The sequence below is a fragment of the Amblyomma mixtum genome, chromosome 8 (genome assembly GCF_055824585.1).
Source record: "Amblyomma mixtum isolate Tamu chromosome 8, ASM5582458v1, whole genome shotgun sequence".
Lineage (NCBI taxonomy): Eukaryota > Metazoa > Arthropoda > Arachnida > Ixodida > Ixodidae > Amblyomma > Amblyomma mixtum.
Window position 1 is genome coordinate 21,702,622 of NC_143019.1, and position 20,615 is coordinate 21,723,236.

Here is a 20,615-nt window from a genome sequence, read left to right on the forward strand (position 1 = left end):
AAAAACCTGCGACATAATCCCTGTATCGCTGCTTCATCGTTTTAATTCACTGCAGTGCTGAAGCCAGCCTTCCTCAAGAACCGAAATGCCAATGTATAATAATGCAGTACTCGTCATTGCAAGGAAAACATGCACCCAAAGGTTAGGAGTCTATTGTCCTTCAAGTGCCCCCGAAAGTTTTAGTGCTTTAAGGTTCCCCCTCACCGGTCTCGCGCCAATCGTTGTCCTTGCTTGACCTTGAATCCGACCGCTTAAGTGTCCCTTGTTCCAGAAAAGCCAACGTAGTCATAGGCAGCGGAGCACCTCGTCTTTACCATTATTAATTGCTGCTCCCGCCTCTTGTATCTGTAATTTAGCCACTTTCACATTTGTCTTTACTCTGCTTTGTTTCCATTTTTCTTATGGGTAGCTAGCTAATTATCGCATCCGCACATGTATTGCCATGCCCTATTTTTGGCTTCTTAACCTGTCCCGGTTCCTGGGTTGTATTTTTTTCCTGTTACTTTTTTTATCTTTGTCTCTTGCCGCAACGTGCACTTTTGTCGGCTGTTCAAGGTTTTTGTCGGTCAAAGCTTCGTTAGCCACGCGCATTCAGTTTGACCCCTTCTGTATAAATTTGTTGTTCTTTTTCGATTTTTGTGCCGATTTAGCGATGACAAAAGTTTTTTGAAGTTTACCATGGTATCACCCACTTGCAGATACATCATACCTGGGATTTGTAAAGTGTTGGAGCTCGAGCCCTTAAGTGTTCCTTGTAGCTTCAAATAAAACATGGAAGCCTGTGCTCTGTGTGTTTCCGTCCTGGTACTTTCCCGCAGTGTTTTGAACTGAACGAGTTTGAATCGGGGGGCCGGAAAAATTTTAAGCTAAAGGCTCCTTTGCTGCTGCAGTGACGTCAGCATACCCAGATATCCATTGGATTAATTTTGATTGAGAATAAAAATACGATGGAGTAGTTCGCACTCTTTCTTGAGGGCTCTCCTAAGACTCCTTGCGAGATTTTCTGGTGCCAGGAATATGTAAATGCCCACTTACCAATGCTCGTAAACGGTGTGTACGAAAGGACTACAAAGGTTGGAATGCAGCCGCCATATATTCATAGCCATTTGGTAATAACGTGATATCATTAGAGTGCACGTTCGGCGGCACCTCTGGGGTGTAAGAAAATTCCGTTCGACGGCAACCCCCGAGGTGTGAAAATGAAATCCGCATCGGTAGAAGACGGTGTGGCATCACAGTCTCTGGACTCTTTAACAAGGAGCAGGGGGAAAGAATGACCGCCCTTGTCAGAGCAGTGTATGCAAAGATGTCCCCTGGCCGCTGAAGTGACACATTATCGCTATCACGGAGCGATTGCAATGCACATCGGCGTAGCTACAGCAAAACCATGCTATATTTAATGTTGTTCGCTCGTTGTCTTATGATCTACCAAACAGAGCAGCGGGACTAAGAGTTTCACCCATCGTCCTCGCAGTGCTCCAGGGCGGCGAGGTACGACCTTCGACCGGATATGTCCTGGTTATTGAACAACGTGCACCTCGGCTCCTATGGCAAGAACTGCAACTCATCTGACCCCTTCCACCTGCTGAAGTACCTCAGAAAAGATTATATGTTGAATGTGTCCTGAAGTGGAAAGAGCATCGGTGTTCGTGGAAAGGTGGTGGAGGTGGAAAACGTTTATTTGCTCTATTTTACAATATTTTTTTTTCGGCTTCAGATGGAGTCTTCCATCAGAGGCAGCCGTGGCTCTAGCGGCAGCGGAGGGCTACCGATCCAACAGGTCCTTAACCATACTCACCGACTCACAAGCTGCATGCCGCAACTACCTAAACGGCGGAATCGGCCGCAGCGCGCTCCGCATTCTCCGATCAAGTGACAAAACCGAAAACAACCAGGCGAAACACAGGATAGTTTGGGTGCCGGGACATACCGACATTACGGGAAATGAGGAAGCGGATAGGATAGCTCGAGGGTACGCAACAAACCGAGCATCCAACATTCCCGTGAAAGGCAACGGTCATTATAAGAGGTCTTTCAGCGCGTGGCCACGATTCGTTGTGCCTGTGTCACAAATAGTTGTCAGTTGTCTGGACGCTACCACTCGCAAGTGACAGTTTCCACATCTCTGCAGTTGGCTCTCTAGGGGTCGATGTCGGCACACTTGTGGAAGCTTTCACCTGTCGTTCGCACAGCTACGAGTACACTGCGAAACATATTAGGCCGGTTCTATCACCCTATTTGGGGCCCTTCTCCTTTACACACTTTTCTCGTGTTCGAAGTTTTATTTTTATGCCTTTTTTTGCGCGCATGCGTTGTTTCTTATGTAATTTTACGGTTCTTAGTTATGCTTCTACCGCAACCACTTCATGTGCGAAAAGGCGTCTGGTTACATGACATGTTTACGCCTTTTGCGTAAACATGTCATGCTACAACCAACTAGCTCAAATCAAAGTATTGCTGCAGCGTCTGGTTACGGCGTGCTTCCCCCAACACTCTCCTCTGAGCGAATCTAAATATCATGGAGCTTTTTCTAAACATGACATAGTTTGGCATTAAATCTAAAAAACGCTGATAGGTGAAGTACTATTTTGCGTCTCTTTAAAAAAAATGACATTTCTGCTTTTATTTTCTGCTTTGTTATTCTTTTCAGCGGCCCGTTCGGTTCGTTTTCTTCCGTCCTCTGCCATGCTCTTTAATTTTTAAGGCTTGCTGCGTATCAACTGTCTTTATGGAGGGCACCATTCTGCCGCTTCTCCACCACGGAGGGGGGGGGGGGGGGGGTCTTTTTCTAATCACTAATAAAATCTTCTTGCCATAATCTAGTCCTTCCAAATGGCTTTCCAGTACTGTGCCAAATAAATGTGGCAAATAAACTAACAAATGAAGCACGTATGAAGGCTATAGGTAGTTAGATTGCGATCCCAGTAGAACAATGATGGCATTGGGAGCAATAATACATTTAATCTGGTTTCCGCATTTGCGGGATCACTGGAAATATCCGGCTTTAGAATTCTTCAGGTAATGAAATGTTGACCCGTAAGCTAGAGGTTGAATTTATTTTTCTGCACGGAGCATTTTCCAGAACACACCAACTTTGCTTCTAAATTCGTACTTGGCGTCTATTAACCAGTTTCAAGCGTTCTCTTGAGCCTTCGACAAAAATACTGTAACCTCTCTATTGTAAGCGCAGTTTTCATGCTACACTTTCGAACATTCAGGATTTTTCGTTCACAACGTAGACTCCGAATTAATATCTGATAATGTAAATATAAAACTGTGCTTAATTGCTTAATACAGCTACAAAAAGTACAATCCGGGACAGAGAAACCCTCAGCAGCTAGCAAGCTCAGAAAAGAATCTGTTCGCTTCCTACTGCACCTTCGCTTGTTGCTACATCGATGTAGTCATGGGATTTTTAACAATGTGCAAACAACTGCGTCCGCTACTTGCCAGTCTCTGAATGCCCAAGCATTGTTGTTCAGAGGAACAAATTTGAGGTATACTGCTTGGCAACAGTGGGAGCACGCCATAGCCTGAAGAGCTTGAAGGAATTCGGCTGTGGTTCAACTTTGCTGAGCATGGTTGGTTGGAGCAAAAGGTAGGTTGTAACATCTAATTTACTCGCTCATCTCGAGATATGTTTCAAGATATCTGCGCATTCACTAGACGCGCGTCCTCTCCTGGACCGTCGCCGCACATTGCGTGTTGGGGTTTCAGTGGGTGCCGCATGATGGCGCCACTATTGCACGCCATGCACGAAGAAAATTCACCGGAAATATACACTGCTACTCCCTTAATTGCGATATCTAATTTACATGCTCATAATTCAATTATTCTCGCACCTTTCAGTACATACCTCGAAGATGTTTCTTAGACATCTGTGCGTTCACTAGACACCCCTTCATTCACTTGGAAGAGTCGGACAACAATTGTGGCCGAGCGGCAGCATCTCTCGTTCCGGAGACTCTGGTTCGATTCCCACCTACACCGCAGTTTTCATTTTTTCACTGAGGCCGCTTCAACGCTGTAACGTGACCTTCAAGGTTTGTACACGAGAAGTGGAGCTTTCGCTCCAAAAATTGCACCGCACCCCACCCCTTCATTTCTCAAATCTGGCTAGGTAGACCCATTGATATCTTGTAATTCCAGAAGCAAAAAAACTGCCTCATCAGCCGACGTGGAGAGCGCAAATAAGGGGGTCGTTTTCTCGTACACAAAGGCAGTCGCTAACCGTTCAGCACGTCGCGTGGGAGTACTTGTCAGCCTTGTGCAGCCATGTAAACAAACTGCTTGTGAGTGACGCGAAAGAAGCGCGAAGGCACAGCCGGAACGAGGCAGCGACTGATCTATTTCCCGAGCTCTCACAAACCGGGCGGAACCCCATCCCTGCCACACCTCTCTCCTAGGACCGAATATGGTGACAGGTTAGAACACGTTAGGCTAGAAAGAAGAAATTTCTCACAGCCTCACAAGCTGCCCTTGGTGCGGAGCAAGCCCCACGCTCTACCATACATCTTGGGAATACAGCAGATCGGCTGCAGCCGGCTGTGATGAGAATATTGTGTCGCAGCAGGACTTTGTCGTTCGCGGTGAAGCCCGCCACACTACAGTGCGACTTCGGTTGCTTCATTTTGCCACGTGTTAGCAATTATGGCAAACTATGGGCGGGTTGCAGTGGACCAACTGCAAAGCTAGACCCCGCATGTTCATCATCTTCGCCCGTTGGAGGCACATCTCATCAAAGAGCATAGTGGACTTGTCGGCAGCCAAAAATAGAGCGACAGGGAAGGAGCTATAGGATTTCGCAGTCATTATCATCATCAGTAGCAGCACCAGCAGCCAGGTTGCTTTTCCTGAAAAACTGCACCCCTGCCATTGATCTCTTCTACGTCAGGAGCGCCGCTTTCATTGCCAGCACGATGACCAAACTGCTCAGTGTAGTACGGGGGAGCGCTGCGGAAGGGAAGAACTCTCGTAAACCATCAGAACCAGAAAGGGTAAACCAGAGCCCCTACGGCAGCCGCGTTGTTAGATTACGTTAGGTTAGGCTGCATGGTTTTCTTTCCTGTCTATCATGATTCACAAGAAAACGCCGCGAAGTACGGGGACAAAAGAAAAACATACACGACAGGACCAGCGCCATGCCTGTTTGTTTAGTCCCCGTATTTCGCGCCGTTTTGTGTGTTAATCATGAACCAACTAGCCCAAACTAGAGTTCTTGTCTATCATGTACAGCCGTGAGTACTATCAGAGGAAACAGCATTTTGGCACTGAATTTTGATCGCATCTTCGCGACGTATTTTTTAACTACCTGCCATTAAACATGAGTGCTTACTTTGAAAAATGTGTGCCTTGGTGCCACTGCTGGGGTGCCCCTGCTCAAAGCTATCCCCCTCTCCCCAACGCTATCTTAGTTCCCACAGGGTTGCCGTCCACCTCTTCTGCGCCCTGGTGCAATTCCTCTCCCCAGGACGACTTGTTTATGACGATGAGATTTGATCGCGGGAAGGGCAGCACAAGGATTTTCCCTGTATAAGGTTGTGTTATCGGCCCATTTTCCATTCATTTCATTTTAAATAACCCGAGCACCAGGTGGAGAAAAAGTTGGTACCTATTTTCTCACCGGTGAGCACCTGGTGGCATTGGGTGTCAAAACCCACACCTCTCGAATAGGGGGTAGATGCCCAAACGACTAGAACACTGAAAAAATCGAAGAGCCCGACGCTTCTCTCTCGCTCAGTGAGAAGATAGTGCAGCGGTGGACAAGCTCCTGTAATGCTTTGAGCAGCACCTGAGCAAACTGCAGGCTGACAGACACGGCACTGTGAACATAGACGACCAAAATCCACGGTGCCCTTCTGCTGCACGTTACCAGTGAAACGCGGCTTCAACGCCTTCAGGGACTACCTGAATGTGCGGCACGATCCTCGCGTGGAGTTCCACCGCCACCTCGCAAGTATTCCTCATCGCAAGTTGAAGTTCTTCGTCTACTAGACAACGTGTGGTTTGTTGACACCGCGCTAAAGACCCTAGATTCCTGCGCACTATATAAGCTCCGACACCTGACAAGAAGAGTAAGACAGCCACCGCGAGGTGACGTAGGCCCTGTTACGACTCGCCTTCGTCGGGGGGAAGACGACGACATGGCAGCAGCGAAACGCCGACAAACCCCGAGACGCGCGTTGGGTGAACGCCTGGATGGCCACGGAAGCCGCGTCCGTCTGCCCGGTTGAGCGAGCGTTTCCCGTACACCGAGTGGGAACGCGCGTTCGAAATGCGCGAGAACGCCGCTCATGGACATTTCGGCGTCTGCGCTACGTGGTTGGCATCGTTCCCCTCTCCCAGCGCGTGACGACGGCGTGATCTCTCGGGAGTGAGTGAGTGCGTGCGTGTCGGTGATTGGTGCCAGTGAAACCCGGCCCCCATCTAGGGACCCTAGGGAAGAGAACTCTTAAAAAGCCGGCAGCGGCACGGCCGAAGAGCTTGTTGTCATCATGCTCTCCTGTTGAGCTGTCACGATGCTGCGTTCCTGCAGCTCACTTGTAAATATTGTATAAATTCCTCTTCTTTGTCTTTTCCCAGCAGCCTCGTCACAGACGTCCCTCATTCACTCTCCGGCACACGACCATGCTACCTCGTCCGTAACAAGCTGGTGGCAGCGGTGGGATGCTGCTACCTCGTCCCTAACAAGCTGGTGGCAGCGGTGGGATGCTGCTACCTCGTCTCTAACAAACTGGTTGGCAGCGGTGGGACGCGAAACGTCGGACGCCGGCGGAGAGTTGCGGACAACGGGACGCTGAGCAGCAGAACGGCGAGTCGGGGGCAGTGCAACGAGCCCTGTGTGTTGACTGGTTGCCTGCAGCGGACCGACTGCGCTGGATTCTTGGCTGCGAGGTTTGGTGAGTGCGGGACTTTCTTCTGCTGAGTTTTGCCAGGCTTTTGTTAGTGTCGGGAACAGAGCTGGTGATTGGGTTGTCGTTGCTGCTGGGTTAGTTGCAGCAAGACAATAGTGGGCAGTAGAGAAGGCAGCACTCAGAGCAGCCATGGATTTGAAGACGCTGCGCAAACCAAAGTTACTGGAGCTTGCGAAAGAGTTGGGTCTGGAGGTATCAGACAAACTCAGAAAACCAGAACTGCTGAAGGCTATTCTTGCGTTAGAGGCTGAAGATGACGAGCTTGCGGAATGCCTTGAGGCCATTGAGGAGAGGGAATTGGCAAAAAGAGAACAAGAGGAACGCGAACGTAAAGAAAAGCAAGAGGAACGCGAACGTAAAGAAAAACAAGAGCAAGAGGAACGCGAACGTAAAGAAAAACAAGAGAAAGAGGAACTTGAACGTAAAGAAAAACAAGAGAAAGAGGAACGCGAGTGTCAATACGCTTTGGAAATGAAGCGTCTCGACATAGAGATGGAACGCGTTCGTGGGTCAAGTCAGGCACACGGTGCAGGAGAGCGGGTATCGTACAAAATGACTGACTTAATGCGGCCGTTTCAGACTGGAGACGACATTGGTTTCTTCCTTGTTAACTTCGAGCGAACGTGCGAGTATCAGCGGTTTTCTAAGGAAACGTGGCCACGGCGTTTGCTCACTTTGTTGCCCGCTGAGGCGGCCGACGTAATCGCTCGCCTGAAGAAAGAGGAGGCGGAGGATTACGATCTTGTGAAATCGAGTCTGCTTAAAAAGTACAGGTTGTCGGCAGAAGCGTTCCGTCGGAAGTTTCGCGAAACGGAGAAAGACAAAAACGAGTCATATCCGGATTTCGCCGACAAGCTTATGTCAAACATGCAGGAATGGCTTAAAGAAGAGAAAGCGTTTGGCAATCACGAGAAAGTTCTGCAGTGTTTCGGGCTGGAGCAATTTTATAGACGATTACCGGAAAACGTGCGGTACTGGGTCTTGGACAGGCCAGACGTTAGTACCGTGGCGAGAGCCGCTGAGTTAGCAGAGGAGTTTGTGACTCGTCGGGCTCGCGGAGCCAGGGACGGTCAACGGGGTGAATTCGGCTCGAAGTTTGAGAGGCCGAAGTTCACGCCCATCAGACCAAAAGAGGGCAAACGTGGTGAGGATGCGAGTAAAAATGATCCGACCGGGCGCACAGAGACGGCGGCAGCCGACAACGAACGCAGGAAGAGGTTAGAGGCGAGGCAAACGCGCGTGTGTTATACTTGCCAGAAGCCGGGACACTTTTGGGCGCAGTGTCCCGAAGCGAAAACTAAGCTCGTATTTTTGTCAGTATGCAGTAATGACGAGAACATGAAACTTCTGGAGCCGTACATGCGAGACCTCGTCGTGAACGGGAAAGAGTGCCGAGTGCTTCGTGATTCCGCGGCGACGATGGATGTGGTTCACCCCTCTTTCGTAGAACCCGATATGTTCACGGGCGAGTGCGCATGGATCAAGCAAGCCGTGGAAGCACATAGCGTGTGTCTGCCCGTTGCAAAAGTGCGTATTGAAGGACCTTTCGGCGCACTTGAGACAGAGGCCGCGGTGTCATCTATGCTCCCCCCTCAGTATCCGTACCTATTTTCAAACAGGTCCGATCACCTCCTGCGCGAAAAGGGACTCGTGTTTGGCGAGGGTAGCGTTCAGGCCTTGACCAGATCGAGAGCTCGGGAGCTTGCTGCAAAGGCGGTAGTCGCGGAGGCAGATTTGGAAGGCCAAATTGACGGTGGTAAGCTACACCGCGATAGTGTCAGGGACCGAGTTAGAAGCTCCGCTCAGTCGCCGGATGACACGAGTGCTGTGCAGAAGTGGCGGCATAGGACAGGTTTGGTCCAGGAAAGAAAGGCCACTTCAGCAGCGAGGACCGAGGAGTTCGGTCGAAAAGCTAGCGAAAAGTGCAGATCCACAAGCCGTGAGGGCTTGGGGGATAATGTAGACACTAAGGCTAGTAACGAGGAAGAGTGCAGATCCGCCAGCCATGAGGGCTCGGGCGATAATGTAGGCACTAAGGCTAGCAACGAGGAAGAGTGCAGATCCGCCAGCCATGAGGGCTCGGAGGATAATATAGGCACTAAGGCTAGCAATGAGGAAGAGTGCAGATCCGCCAGCCATGAGGGCTCGGAGGATAATATAGGCACTAAAGCTAGCAATGAGGAAGAGTGCAGATCCGCAAGCCGAGAGGGCTCGTGCGGTAATGTAGGCACTGCTAGGAATAAGGAAAGGGGCAATGCGTTGGCTTTGAGCCCAGAGAAGCATGCACTTTCCGGGATGGAGGCGCATTTCTGTGGTCAAGGGGTTAGTACCCTCGAGAAAAACGCCGAAGGTCTCAGTGACCCGGGAAATGTAGTCCTTGGGTCACGTGAGGAAGGTCATCACGGGAATTTAGTGAAGGCCGTGTTTAATGGGATTCAAGAGCAAGCTGTGAGTCGCAGCAATCCCGTCAACGACAAAGCCGAGCAATCTGCTTCGTTAGTGAGCACAGACAACGCTAATAAGGGAGAAGCGACCGTCTCTAGCCCTGAGGCAAAACCTGCTTTGACAAGTGAGGTTGATGCTTCTGCTCAGGAAGAGACTAGTGAGCTTGCGGGCCAGAGCAGTCAAGGAATCAAGGGAGAGCCTCCTTCGATGCGGCTGGCGAACCTTAGTAGCCAAGTTTTGGACACGTCGTTTTGCTTTAAAGAGATTGGCTGCGAGTCACCCGAGTGCACCGCTGAAACCCAAGGGCAGATCGCAACGTTAGCCATCGAGTGTGATTTAGATCAAGTTGCAGGCCAGGGAGTTAGGGTCGCAGGATCGATTAGCAAGCCTCAGGAGAGCAAGTTATGCTCAGCAGGAGATAAAGTGCTGTCGGAACAGCTGGCTACTGCGACCTGCGGTGACTCACCGAAAGCACGAGCCGATAATTCGAACTTAAGGGTGAAATACGGCTCGGTGCTGCGTCAGAGAAAAGATGCGGAGGGTGAGGACACCGCGAGCAAGGGAGGCGCGCAGGGCCGTTCTGCGAAGGCAGTTTTAGGAAAGCGGCCGCGCTCAGAGAGAGCCAAGCCAAGGGGTAGACCGCGGAAAAAGGACGAAGGACGGGCCCAAAACATTGTAGGGGTTAAGGCCGGTCAACAACGTAATCGTCGGATACTGCCACCGCGGTACTCCAGACGCGACAGGCGCCGAAAAAGGGCCAAGCTGACTAGGCGTTTACAGACAAAACGAAAGCCACCTGTCCCATCGCGGCGACCCCGCGGTAGTTCTTGCAGGACGGGGGAACCTCACAGCGGCTCGCAGAGAAGCACGCCCAGCTACCGCATGAAAGAAAGCCGCAATACGGGCTCCAGTCGAAGAACATTGCTGAATCGAGAAAGGAGTCCTCGTAGGCGTTTCTTTCATACGCGTCCGTCAACCCCTCGCATTCAAATGTTCAGACGCTACTTGGGTGTTGGAGACACGCGGCCGGTGTGCGAAACAAATCAATGTCGCGTGGCGTCTGAGGCTCGCAGGTGTCGAAGCGCAGTTAAGCCCTTCGAATTTTGTGAATTGTCGGCTGCTAAAGCCACTGTTGGTGTGCGTCCGCGCAGGGCGCGGTTGAAGAATAGGCGACCCCTTTGAGCCGCGGCGCGGCTCGCTAGCAGCGGATTCCGAGGATGTCTCTGCTGTTTGCTTTTTCTTGTTTTAAACCATTCCTGCAGAAAAAGCGTTTTGCAGAAAAAGCGTTTTGCAGAAAAAGCGTTTTGCAGAATAAAAAAAGTGAAAAAAAAGAAGTTTTGAGCAGGAATTGGTTTCGGACGCGTTTGTTACCTTGGAAGCGTTCCTTTTGGACAAAGATTGTTTCGAAAAATGCACTAGTGGTGCCCATGTGTAGCAGCGTCCGTTAAAACGCGAAGTGCTAGCCAGACGGGCCATTTAGGCCACTAGCATAAACGCCTGGAGTCGCTTGATTTTTTTGGAATTTGGGAAATTAAGGTGACTTTGGCTCCGATGTTGAGCGAATCTTTGCGGGGAAACAAGTGCGTTCGTAATTGTTGTGGTCATTACGAATCGAAATACATCACAAAAAGGGGAGTCTCAACGGTAACGCCGATTGCTTACGTTGACGTCCCTAGCGCAAGAATCAGCATCATAGTTGCGGTTTAATGGTCTTTTTCTTCCTGATGTAGGATTTTGAACCAATTGATTGTGTTTATTGTTTTAAATTTGAGATGCGCTTTGTGGTGTAATGTGCCGATCTGTGGGAGTTTTCTGAGTGCTGCTAAACTACTCCCAGGGATTAATTGGCTTTGTAAGGAGGAAAGAGCCTGGCATCGCTTAGTGGGGATTGTGTCGTGCTTGCGGACTGAGCGGTTGGGTTTTCGGCGTGGTTCTAACGCTAGCAGAGCACGAGTCACTTTGCAGTGCCCTTTGGGAACCTGCACCTGCAAAGGAAGACTTCAGGGTGCGCTGAGCTCCAGAACCGCCGAGAGAGAACCGACTGCGGTTGAGACCAGCCTCAAGCGACATCCCTCCGGACAGCGGATGCTGTCCCCTGTCCATCGGGATCTCCTTCCCCCGGCGGGGCAGTCTGTTACGACTCGCCTTCGTCGGGGGGAAGACGACGACATGGCAGCAGCGAAACGCCGACAAACCCCGAGACGCGCGTTGGGTGAACGCCTGGATGGCCACGGAAGCCGCGTCCGTCTGCCCGGTTGAGCGAGCGTTTCCCGTACACCGAGTGGGAACGCGCGTTCGAAATGCGCGAGAACGCCGCTCATGGACATTTCGGCGTCTGCGCTACGTGGTTGGCATCGTTCCCCTCTCCCAGCGCGTGACGACGGCGTGATCTCTCGGGAGTGAGTGAGTGCGTGCGTGTCGGTGATTGGTGCCAGTGAAACCCGGCCCCCATCTAGGGACCCTAGGGAAGAGAACTCTTAAAAAGCCGGCAGCGGCACGGCCGAAGAGCTTGTTGTCATCATGCTCTCCTGTTGAGCTGTCACGATGCTGCGTTCCTGCAGCTCACTTGTAAATATTGTATAAATTCCTCTTCTTTGTCTTTTCCCAGCAGCCTCGTCACAGACGTCCCTCATTCACTCTCCGGCACACGACCATGCTACCTCGTCCGTAACAAGCTGGTGGCAGCGGTGGGATGCTGCTACCTCGTCCCTAACAAGCTGGTGGCAGCGGTGGGATGCTGCTACCTCGTCTCTAACAGCCCTGAGAATCGTGGCACCAGTCGACGCCCGCGTTCATGGTTGCCGTGAGCAGGCCTTCGAGCTCGAAAGCAGTCCTGTATGCTAGGTATTCTGCTTGACTGGCGTCTCCTGTTTCTTGCACGAATCCCGCGATTGTGACCACCGTGCAAAGAGCTATGGTGACGGCGCATTGCCATATGGATCACGCCTGAAGGACAGCCCAGTTCCTCACCCTCACGGAGCTCTGACGGCTGTGGCGCATCGCCTTCGCATTGCATGTCACACCACCCTCGCGTCCTGTGTACGAGGCTGCTCCCTGGTCTCGCTTAGCAGGCTTGGTTACAGCAAAGTATGAAAAGCCACGCCACCTGTGCAAGCAGCAGCTACCGAACGGTGCTATCAAGGTGCAAGCTGCACTCTTAGATCTGAAACTAGTTCTTGCAGACATTACTTCAGTGATGTAATTTAACGACAATTGTTTTGCCCCTCCATGTAGAATAGAAACCTTTTTTGCAGCCGCATTAGAGGTTCTAAACTTCTGTTACCACTTTAGACAGCCATTCGAGTTCGATAGCATGGCCAACACTCACCGATGACGACATAGGCTGCTCAGTTCTCATCAGGACGCAATTATCGCGGCGTGAGAACACAGCAGGCAGCTCGGAAACTGCCCTGTTTCAACGTCAGCTCTGAGATCTGGCATACGTGTACGCGGACGGACTGATCACAAGTTGAAATTTTTTTCTTTTATTTCGTCCGATGATCTCTTGGTATCCTGTTTGATAAAGCCCCATTGATTAACGAAAGATTTATAGCTATCAACGCCGATATCTTCCACGCCACGGAAAGTACGGAAAGGGTTATTAGGAGAAACACTCAAGTAGTTCAGAGTACACAGCCTTATGTTGCGTGCCGTGCGGTGTTTATCGCGCCGCAACCCTTGATCCTAGAAGGAACCTCGCACAAGGGGCAGCCGGACTTTCAACTGGTGTCTATCAGCGAAATCGAGTCCCTTTCAAAGGCGCCAGTTCAACAGGCCGTTATTTATTGTTTGGAGCTGGGCGATTGTGAAAGTATCGATCTAAACAGAAATTTGAGCGTGACAGTACCGATACGCTCCAAAACCTACGCGAGGAGATTTTAGCATCGATTACATTCGGTTGGGATGCTTCGAACTATGCGCACCATCTTCCCAGCCTTCCGTGATAACCTCACTTTCCACCTCGGCATCCTTGACTGTATTCTCCGGCGCAGACAGTCGAACGGGGCGAACGATGCCGTAGTCACCTCGAGCCTGTACAGTCCACTCTTCAGCCTCAAAGCTTGTCTGTAGGAAGTCCTGCGTGTGGTTACCGTCATAGTTTTCTGGCTCGGTCTCTTGCGGCACCAGAGTGCGGGGCTGCCTGATTGGGTCCATTCCTGTCAAGTACGTGGCAAGGAACAGGGCTGTGGATATTGCCACAATCATCACGCAAAGAGCAGCGGTACGTTTCAGTGCGAGAGACAGCTCCCTGTCTCGAATGCCGGCAACGTGCAGCCTAGGGGCTTCGTCCGGAGCCGAAGGTGAGGTGACATCCTGCGTCGGAAAAAGGTGTTGCTTATTGGCTAAGCTCACGGAACCAGCATCAGCAGCAAGGTAGGAAGGTCGTCTGAAAGACTCCAGCCGTTCGGAAGCCCTTCTCTTGAGACGTCGACGTTCGGCAAGTATGTCCAAGTCTTGTACTGCTGACAAGTGACGGCTACGTCTCATCTGTGTTTCACGGTGCGGAACCGAGCGTTTTTCGTCGACGTTAGATGAGGACGTCGAGTGCGGCACCACCTTTATGAGCTCTACAATTTTTAGCGGGAAGGAGACTCTCCTCGCGAGGGAACCTTTAGGAACACTCTCCTGGTAGAATGGCCGCCCGGACGCACTGGCTCGCGATGTTGGCGAAATAAGAGACTTCCTGCGCCCACTGTGCATACCATTCACCTCAATGGAGGAAACGGTGGGGGCACTATTGTGCTGCGGCCGTTTCTGAGTAGAGGCTCGCCTTTGAAAACCCATAGACGGTCTTGAGGTCGGGTTTCCTCCGATGCGTTGCGATGGCCTCCGGGACACCATCGCTGCGCTCTGCGGGCTTTGAACAGGGGTGCCTCGTTGTTCTGACGCGGGTGGCGTCGAAGATTTGCGAGCTACTGGAGACGGTGACCGCGACTTCCGCAAAGCTTCCTTTCCGATAATCGCCTTCAGTTGTGGCATTTCCTGCGGCCTTCCCGTTGAATTGGTCCCGCATGGAGAAGACCAGGGGACATCGGGTTGTACGTGGTTCAACACTAGCTGCGGTGCTGTTGCGGACTTCCGAGCGTTGGATGATGCCAGGCAGTGGCCAGAATCTTCCGCTTCCTGTTTCGACTGCGGCTGCAACGACGGCCTCCTGGTTCCGGTGGCGAATTCCTCTGCATGTTTGCCTGGCTTCTCGGTCATTCAGACAGCAGGAGACCCGCTTCTAGCAGCAGTTGGCAAAGCGTCTTCCGGCTCACTTGCGGCTGATTCTCGCGACAGCTTTCATCCAGAATGATAAATATGGGTGACTGAAGGGTATCCGGGTCGTTGGTTTTCGGTTTTGAGTGCGACGAGTGGTTTGATGACCGAGCCACTGTGACTGCAGAGCGAACGGGGCTTCTATTCACGTCTTCTTCCTCTGGCGTCGAGCACGTGTACGCAAGCTGCCGCTATCCTCATGGCATTTTTTTGTCTTTTATGGTTAGCCAAAAGGTCGAAAGTAGACGTAAAAGAAGAAATTTAACCATTTGCGCAACGTAAGAAATGAAAAAACTGAATGGGCTCGCACGACGGATTCGTGCGGCCACAGATTGGACAATGTAGAAGACAGTTGTGCCCCGTGCTCGCGCGCGTCCACTTTGAAGAAGAAGGTATTCGTACAGAGAAGCTTCGCCACCCAAAGCTCTGCAAGCTTTCAAGAAGGTGTTCTCTTGGCAAGTGCGCCTAGCCACCATTTTTCATGCCAACGGTATTCAGGTATCTTCACCGGCACTAATGCTGACTGGCTCCGCACTGCCCGCTTACCATCGCGCCTACAGATCTTTTCTCGCTGTTCTCTAGCCGATAAAGAATTGATGAGCGTCCCTGCGAACGCGCGTTGTGTGTTTGAGGTCTCACTAATGAGTGCAATGGTGAGGGTTCGACTCCGAGCCTCGGTGGGTACATGTTAATGAAGCGAAATGTTGAAAGGATCCGCTTGCCGAGATTTCAATCAGTCTTTAGAGAACCTTAACCATATCCTTTCCGCCTGCAGCCAATGCTTTGCCGACACAGATTGCAACGAGGGTATTCCAATGTAATTGACGGGAAAATTCTCTCTTTTTTTCAAGTCGAATTATCTGTTTCGTGTTTGTGATGTTGGTGATAGATGTTATAGGAGTGCTTCATTTGTACTTCGACCTTGCGTGAACGCAGGTGACCATGTCCAAGCAGGGTCGCAGGCGAAGCAGCGCTAAAAAGAGCCGCCTAAAGAGAGGTCGCAGCGGGAGCAACGTGAAAGCAGCCACCGGCACCACAGAATCCCACCCCGTCGGCTCCCCTACCATCTCCAGCGTCCCAGCCGCCAACGACGGGCAAGGAACCAACGTTGGGATACCCAGCGGCAAGCCGTTGACCTCCGAAGCCGACGTCGCGTCGTCACCACCGATACCTGCTGAAGAGCACGACAAACAACTTGAGGTCCCTGAAGCGTCGCGACTTGGGTCTCCTCCGGAGCTCGCGGCGCAGTCGAATGCATCGGAAGCGGCCTCTCCACCCACGGCACCTCAGGTAATATTTGAATGCTGTTGTTGTTGCGACTGAGAGAAGGATGAAAAGGAAAGTGCACGGGCCTGCCGACTGGCTCGAGCCGAGCCACCAGCGCTGCCACGTGCAGATAGCGGAGAGTGAAAAGATCAGATGATTTGGTTTATGCGGTTTTACGTCCCAAAACGACTCATGCTATGACGGACGCCGTAGTGAAGGGCTCCGCAGATCTCGACCACCTGGGGTTCTTTAACGTGCACTGGCGGCCAGAGAAATAGGTGCCGTAGTAGAGGTCTCCGGAGTACGACCACCTAGGGATCTTTAACGTGCACTGACATCGCACAGCACACGGGCGCCTTTTGCGTTCCGCCTCCACTGAAACACCGCCACCGCGGTCGGGTTCGAACCCGGGTATCATCCTTCTCCCGTTTGCGACCATTTGTACTCAAACAGTGATGTTTACCTCTTCTGCTGAATGGTGCAGCGTAGCCGCAAATAGTGTGTAATGTGATGTATTACGTGAGCAGCTACGCACGCGATTGGTGTTGAATCCTCGAAATTTAAGGAATCTAGAGGAGAAGAGGGGAGACGGCGAATAAGGTACTGCGAATAAGGTACGTCGGCTATGGTGTCTTAATATGTTCCTTTTATGGTGGTGATTACTGACCGAAATTTTGTTCAGTGACGTGACTGCTGTTGAGTGATGTGCTTGGGAAGGGGGGAAGGGGGCCGACACTGAGTCAGGCATTAATTTGCCTTTATGTTTGCCTCCTAGGGACCTATTACTGCTGCCTGAATAATATGACTTGAAATTGGGCTACAGAACGCACTGAATCCCAAGCAACTGCTTAGGCCCCTGACAGGCGGCGAACTTAATGTAATTTCCGACGAGCGACATTAGCATGAGTTGGCATCGTTGTTTGCGTCGCTGTCACGTGACTGAAGCTTAAATGTCATTGCCGAGTTTTTCCAGTGAGCACTCGCCCTAGGAGAGGCACAGCTATAAGCTAGATGGCGTCGGATCGCCGTGATCTCTGCCGTAGCCTAAACCCATATCCGCCCTCTTTCAGAACGGTCGCCTATGCTTGAAATACCGGAACAGCTGAGCTCAAAATCACCATTACCGTGAAGCGTAATGCACCCGGTATCTTGAAAGCGTGGAGTTGCTGAACGTAGGTTTGGTTTGGTTTACTGGGGTTTAACGTCCCAAAGCGACTGAGGCTATGAGGGACGCCGTAGTGAAGGGCTCCGGAAATTTCGACCAGTTGGGGTTCTTTAACGTGCACTGACATCGCACAGTACACGGGCCTCTAGAATTTCGCCTCCAAAGAAATTCGACCGCCGCGGCCGGGATCGATACCGCGTCTTTCGGGTCAGCAGCCGAGTGCCATAACCACTGAGCCACCGCCTATAGGGATAAAGGCAACAACAAAAATGGAATCATAGATCCTAGCGTACGCCTGATTATATTTCGACACTCTGTTTTACTTTCTCTATCCTCGCATAGGCAAAGGCGATCAGTTCCGAATATCGTCTGCGGAATAGAGCCCCAGGTGGTCGAAATTTCCGGAGCCCTCCACTACGCCGTCTCTCATAGCCTGAGTCGCTTTGAGACGTTAAACCCCATAAACCAACCAACCATAGAAATTAAAAATGTCAAGAAATTTTGAAAGCTCGAAAAAAAAACGGTTTTTCACCTATTCATTTGATAAGGAATAGTTGATTGTTTGGAAATAAATGACGACGAATTTCATTAGGCACATATACTTTTTAACTCTGAAGTAAGTAAAAAATCATAATCTCTGCAGCACAACAACGATGCTGCAAAGCGTTAACCAAGAAAAGATGAAATCACAATACACTCGATGAAAAGCATTACATTAGTCTTACTTGTCACTGCTAAGTTGGAAAATGCTTGCTTGTGCGCATTTTCAACTGTCGAGGTTGAGTCCACGTACACAAGGTTTTGCTCGCGCTCTTCGGCGAGCCTTCTTCGCGAAGCTTCGTACACAGAACTTCGAGCAGTTTGCTTAAAATCACGGAGACGAATGAAGGAATTCGGAGTGGCCAACTTTCCACTGATGTCAGCGGCAGATTGTTACAAAGACCTTGGCACCATGTGGACATCTTCAGGTGGTTCGCAGACTACCACACAACTCATTTAGACCAAAAGAGCGATACAAAATTACTCGGCAGGTTTTATCTGCCACCCCGCTGCACGCATCCTTCACGGCTGCACTCCCGACCATAAGATCAACCTAATCTGGGTACCCGCCCACGCGGGAAACTCTGGAAACGAAGGGGTCGACCTACTAGCCCGAGGACTAACCAACCGGGCGGCCGGCCCCACGAACCCAGACGCTCTTGCCGAGGCTCCCCAGACCTTTGGCGAAATTACCAACCTCTACAGAGAGATCAGACGCCAGTTCCCGCCTCCACACCCCGACTTGAATCGAGCGCAAGCCACCTTGCTCCGCAGGTTGCAGACACACTCCATCCTTAGCCATTCTAGACTTTCACTCATCACAGGCGAGGAATACGACCCCGTCTGCCAAAATTGTTGCCAGGGAGTAATCGCCATCCAGGCACACATCCTCTGGGGTTGCGCGGGAAATCCGCCCCCTCGAACCTTACTGCCAGCTCCCTCCGAAGACGAATGGAACCAACTCCTCAGAAGGCCAGACAAGAGCATCCAACTGGCACTCATTTCGTGGGCCCAGGAAGTCGCCCCCACCTGGGGGCCACACCAAGCCCACCTGCCCTAAATACCGCCAATATATGGCAATAAAGTTGTTTCTCTCTTAGACCAACTGTTACAGAACGTAGTAAAGCGATAATTCACTTAAAACTCAGTTTGAAAATTTGGGCGTTTTTTTTTCGTTGTCCTGGGAAGTGAACCTTTTTCTAAATTTTTCAAGGTTTTCTTCAGGCGCTCACATCTGAACTGCGGAGTAGATTACAGTTGCACATTGGTCTGAGTTCGCTCAGGATCCTTACTGCCGCCCTTCAATAAGGCTTCTCTACTTGCATGCAGGTCGCTGACGGCAACGACGACCACGACCACAAGACCTATGTTTCGCGGCGCACTGCCAAGCGCAGGGCCACGGCAGAGGCGCTCCAAACCTCTTTGTACAAACTCGAGGAGGTTATGAGTGGGATGGTGAGCGTTATTTTAAAGGCGAAAGCCTTTTATGCCTCATGAGTGGCGCGGACAGGATGTGTCACGCTTTCACCAATCTATAGACAATTCACAGTCTAATGCATAGCCATCCAACAAGCAAATCCAAATCCAACAAGCCAAACCATAATCCACACCCCAATCCAAAATCCAAAAGGCCACGAACTATCAATGAAGAAAAATAAAACAAAATTTGGGTCTAGGCTGAAATCGAACAAGGGCCTGCGGCGCGCTAGACGGGACGATTCCACTGCTCCATGACGGCTCAACGTTTGTACCTAAATAAAGGCGGGTGTAAGGTATGTAGAGTGGTCTTAGAAGCGTACATGAGCAATCATGAGCATATAAATTACAGATGTCGAAATTTGCCGAGCACAAAAGTACATTTTGGGGTAAATTTGTGTATCGTGGCGTCATCATGCGGCAGCCACTGAAATCAGTCCCGAATATCGTCTGCGGAATAGAAATGAAAAATGTCAAGTAATTTTGAAAGCACGAAAAAAAAACGTTTTGCCCCAATTCTTTTGTTCAGAAATATTTGATTCTTTGGAAATAAATGATGACGAATTTCATTAGGCACATCTGCCTTTTAACACTGAAGTAAGTAAAAAATCATAATCTTTGCAGCACAACAACGATGCTGCAAAGCATTAACCAAGAGATGATGAAGAAATCACAATACACTCGATGCAAAGCATTACATCGTGAGCGTCAGTCTTGTTTGGTGTATCGTAGCGCCATCATGCGGCACCCACTGAAAATCCCCCTCGCAATATACAACGCTGGCCAGGCAGATGGCGTCATAGTGCAAGCACAAATGATTTCGCATTACCGCGCGTAAGTTGTCTTAAGTGCCTCTTTGAAATGTTCCTTCGCTCTGTTCGGACGCGAAACAGGTTTCAATGCCATTTGTGTGGTTATGAATGCTGTCGGCACTTTATCACAGATGCGGACAGCCATCAGTTTCGATTGGTGTCGGAAGGTCGTATAATGGGTATGTTCAGAGAAGAACAGTGATTGAGGTCCAACGGTCATTTTCATTTTTCTATGAAACTTTTAGATCTCATGAGGAAATATGTCGACACAAATGATTGGTATTTAGTTTAGCAGAGTACACTGTAGTTCGAAAAAATATATCTCAAGACGTGGAAAGCGCCGCACAATCGCTAATTTAAACCCCTTCAGAAGAAAAATGGAATTTTAATATTTTACACCAATTGTTTGAATAGTTATACCCCTGTCAAACACGCAAAATAAAGTGCACTTACGAAGAGTGTCACTCTCTAGAAGTGCACTCTATAGCACAGCTAAACGGCGTAACATAAGTGCACTCGCCAAAGTGCGCACTCATGTCGGAGTGCGTTCACAGAACGCACTTTGAGGGCTGAGTGCGTAGCCTCGCCAGCAGTCTTAAAAGGCACGACGTGTACAGTTCATAATTAAAAAAAAAATCGTTCGTTATAGCAACAAGCGAAGCAACAAAACAAAAGAACGGCATCATATGCAACATCGCCGCCCGCCGCCATCTTGTTTGTTGCCGAAATTCTGGA

The 20,615-nt window shown here is 50.5% G+C and overlaps 2 protein-coding genes across 6 annotated transcripts in view; both read left to right on the top strand.

Annotated features, from left to right (window-relative positions):
* LOC149331666 (endothelin-converting enzyme 1-like) overlaps positions 1-20,615 on the top strand; it is a 51,887-nt gene that overhangs the window by 25,991 nt on the left and 5,281 nt on the right. For 2 of the 5 annotated variants that reach the window (XM_089556797.1, XM_089556796.1), the window contains exons 3-4: positions 15,558-15,911; positions 18,922-19,047. In XM_089556797.1, the coding sequence (XP_089412923.1) occupies positions 15,558-15,911; positions 18,922-19,047 (480 nt within the window). The other 3 variants (XM_089556798.1, XM_089556799.1, XM_089556800.1) reach the window with 3 other exon arrangements.
* On the top strand, positions 6,100-11,969 carry LOC149331667 (uncharacterized). Its single transcript, XM_089556801.1, has one exon. It carries the CDS (start codon positions 7,044-7,046, stop codon positions 10,539-10,541), a length of 3,498 nt encoding a protein of 1,165 aa, XP_089412927.1. The 5' UTR covers positions 6,100-7,043; the 3' UTR covers positions 10,542-11,969.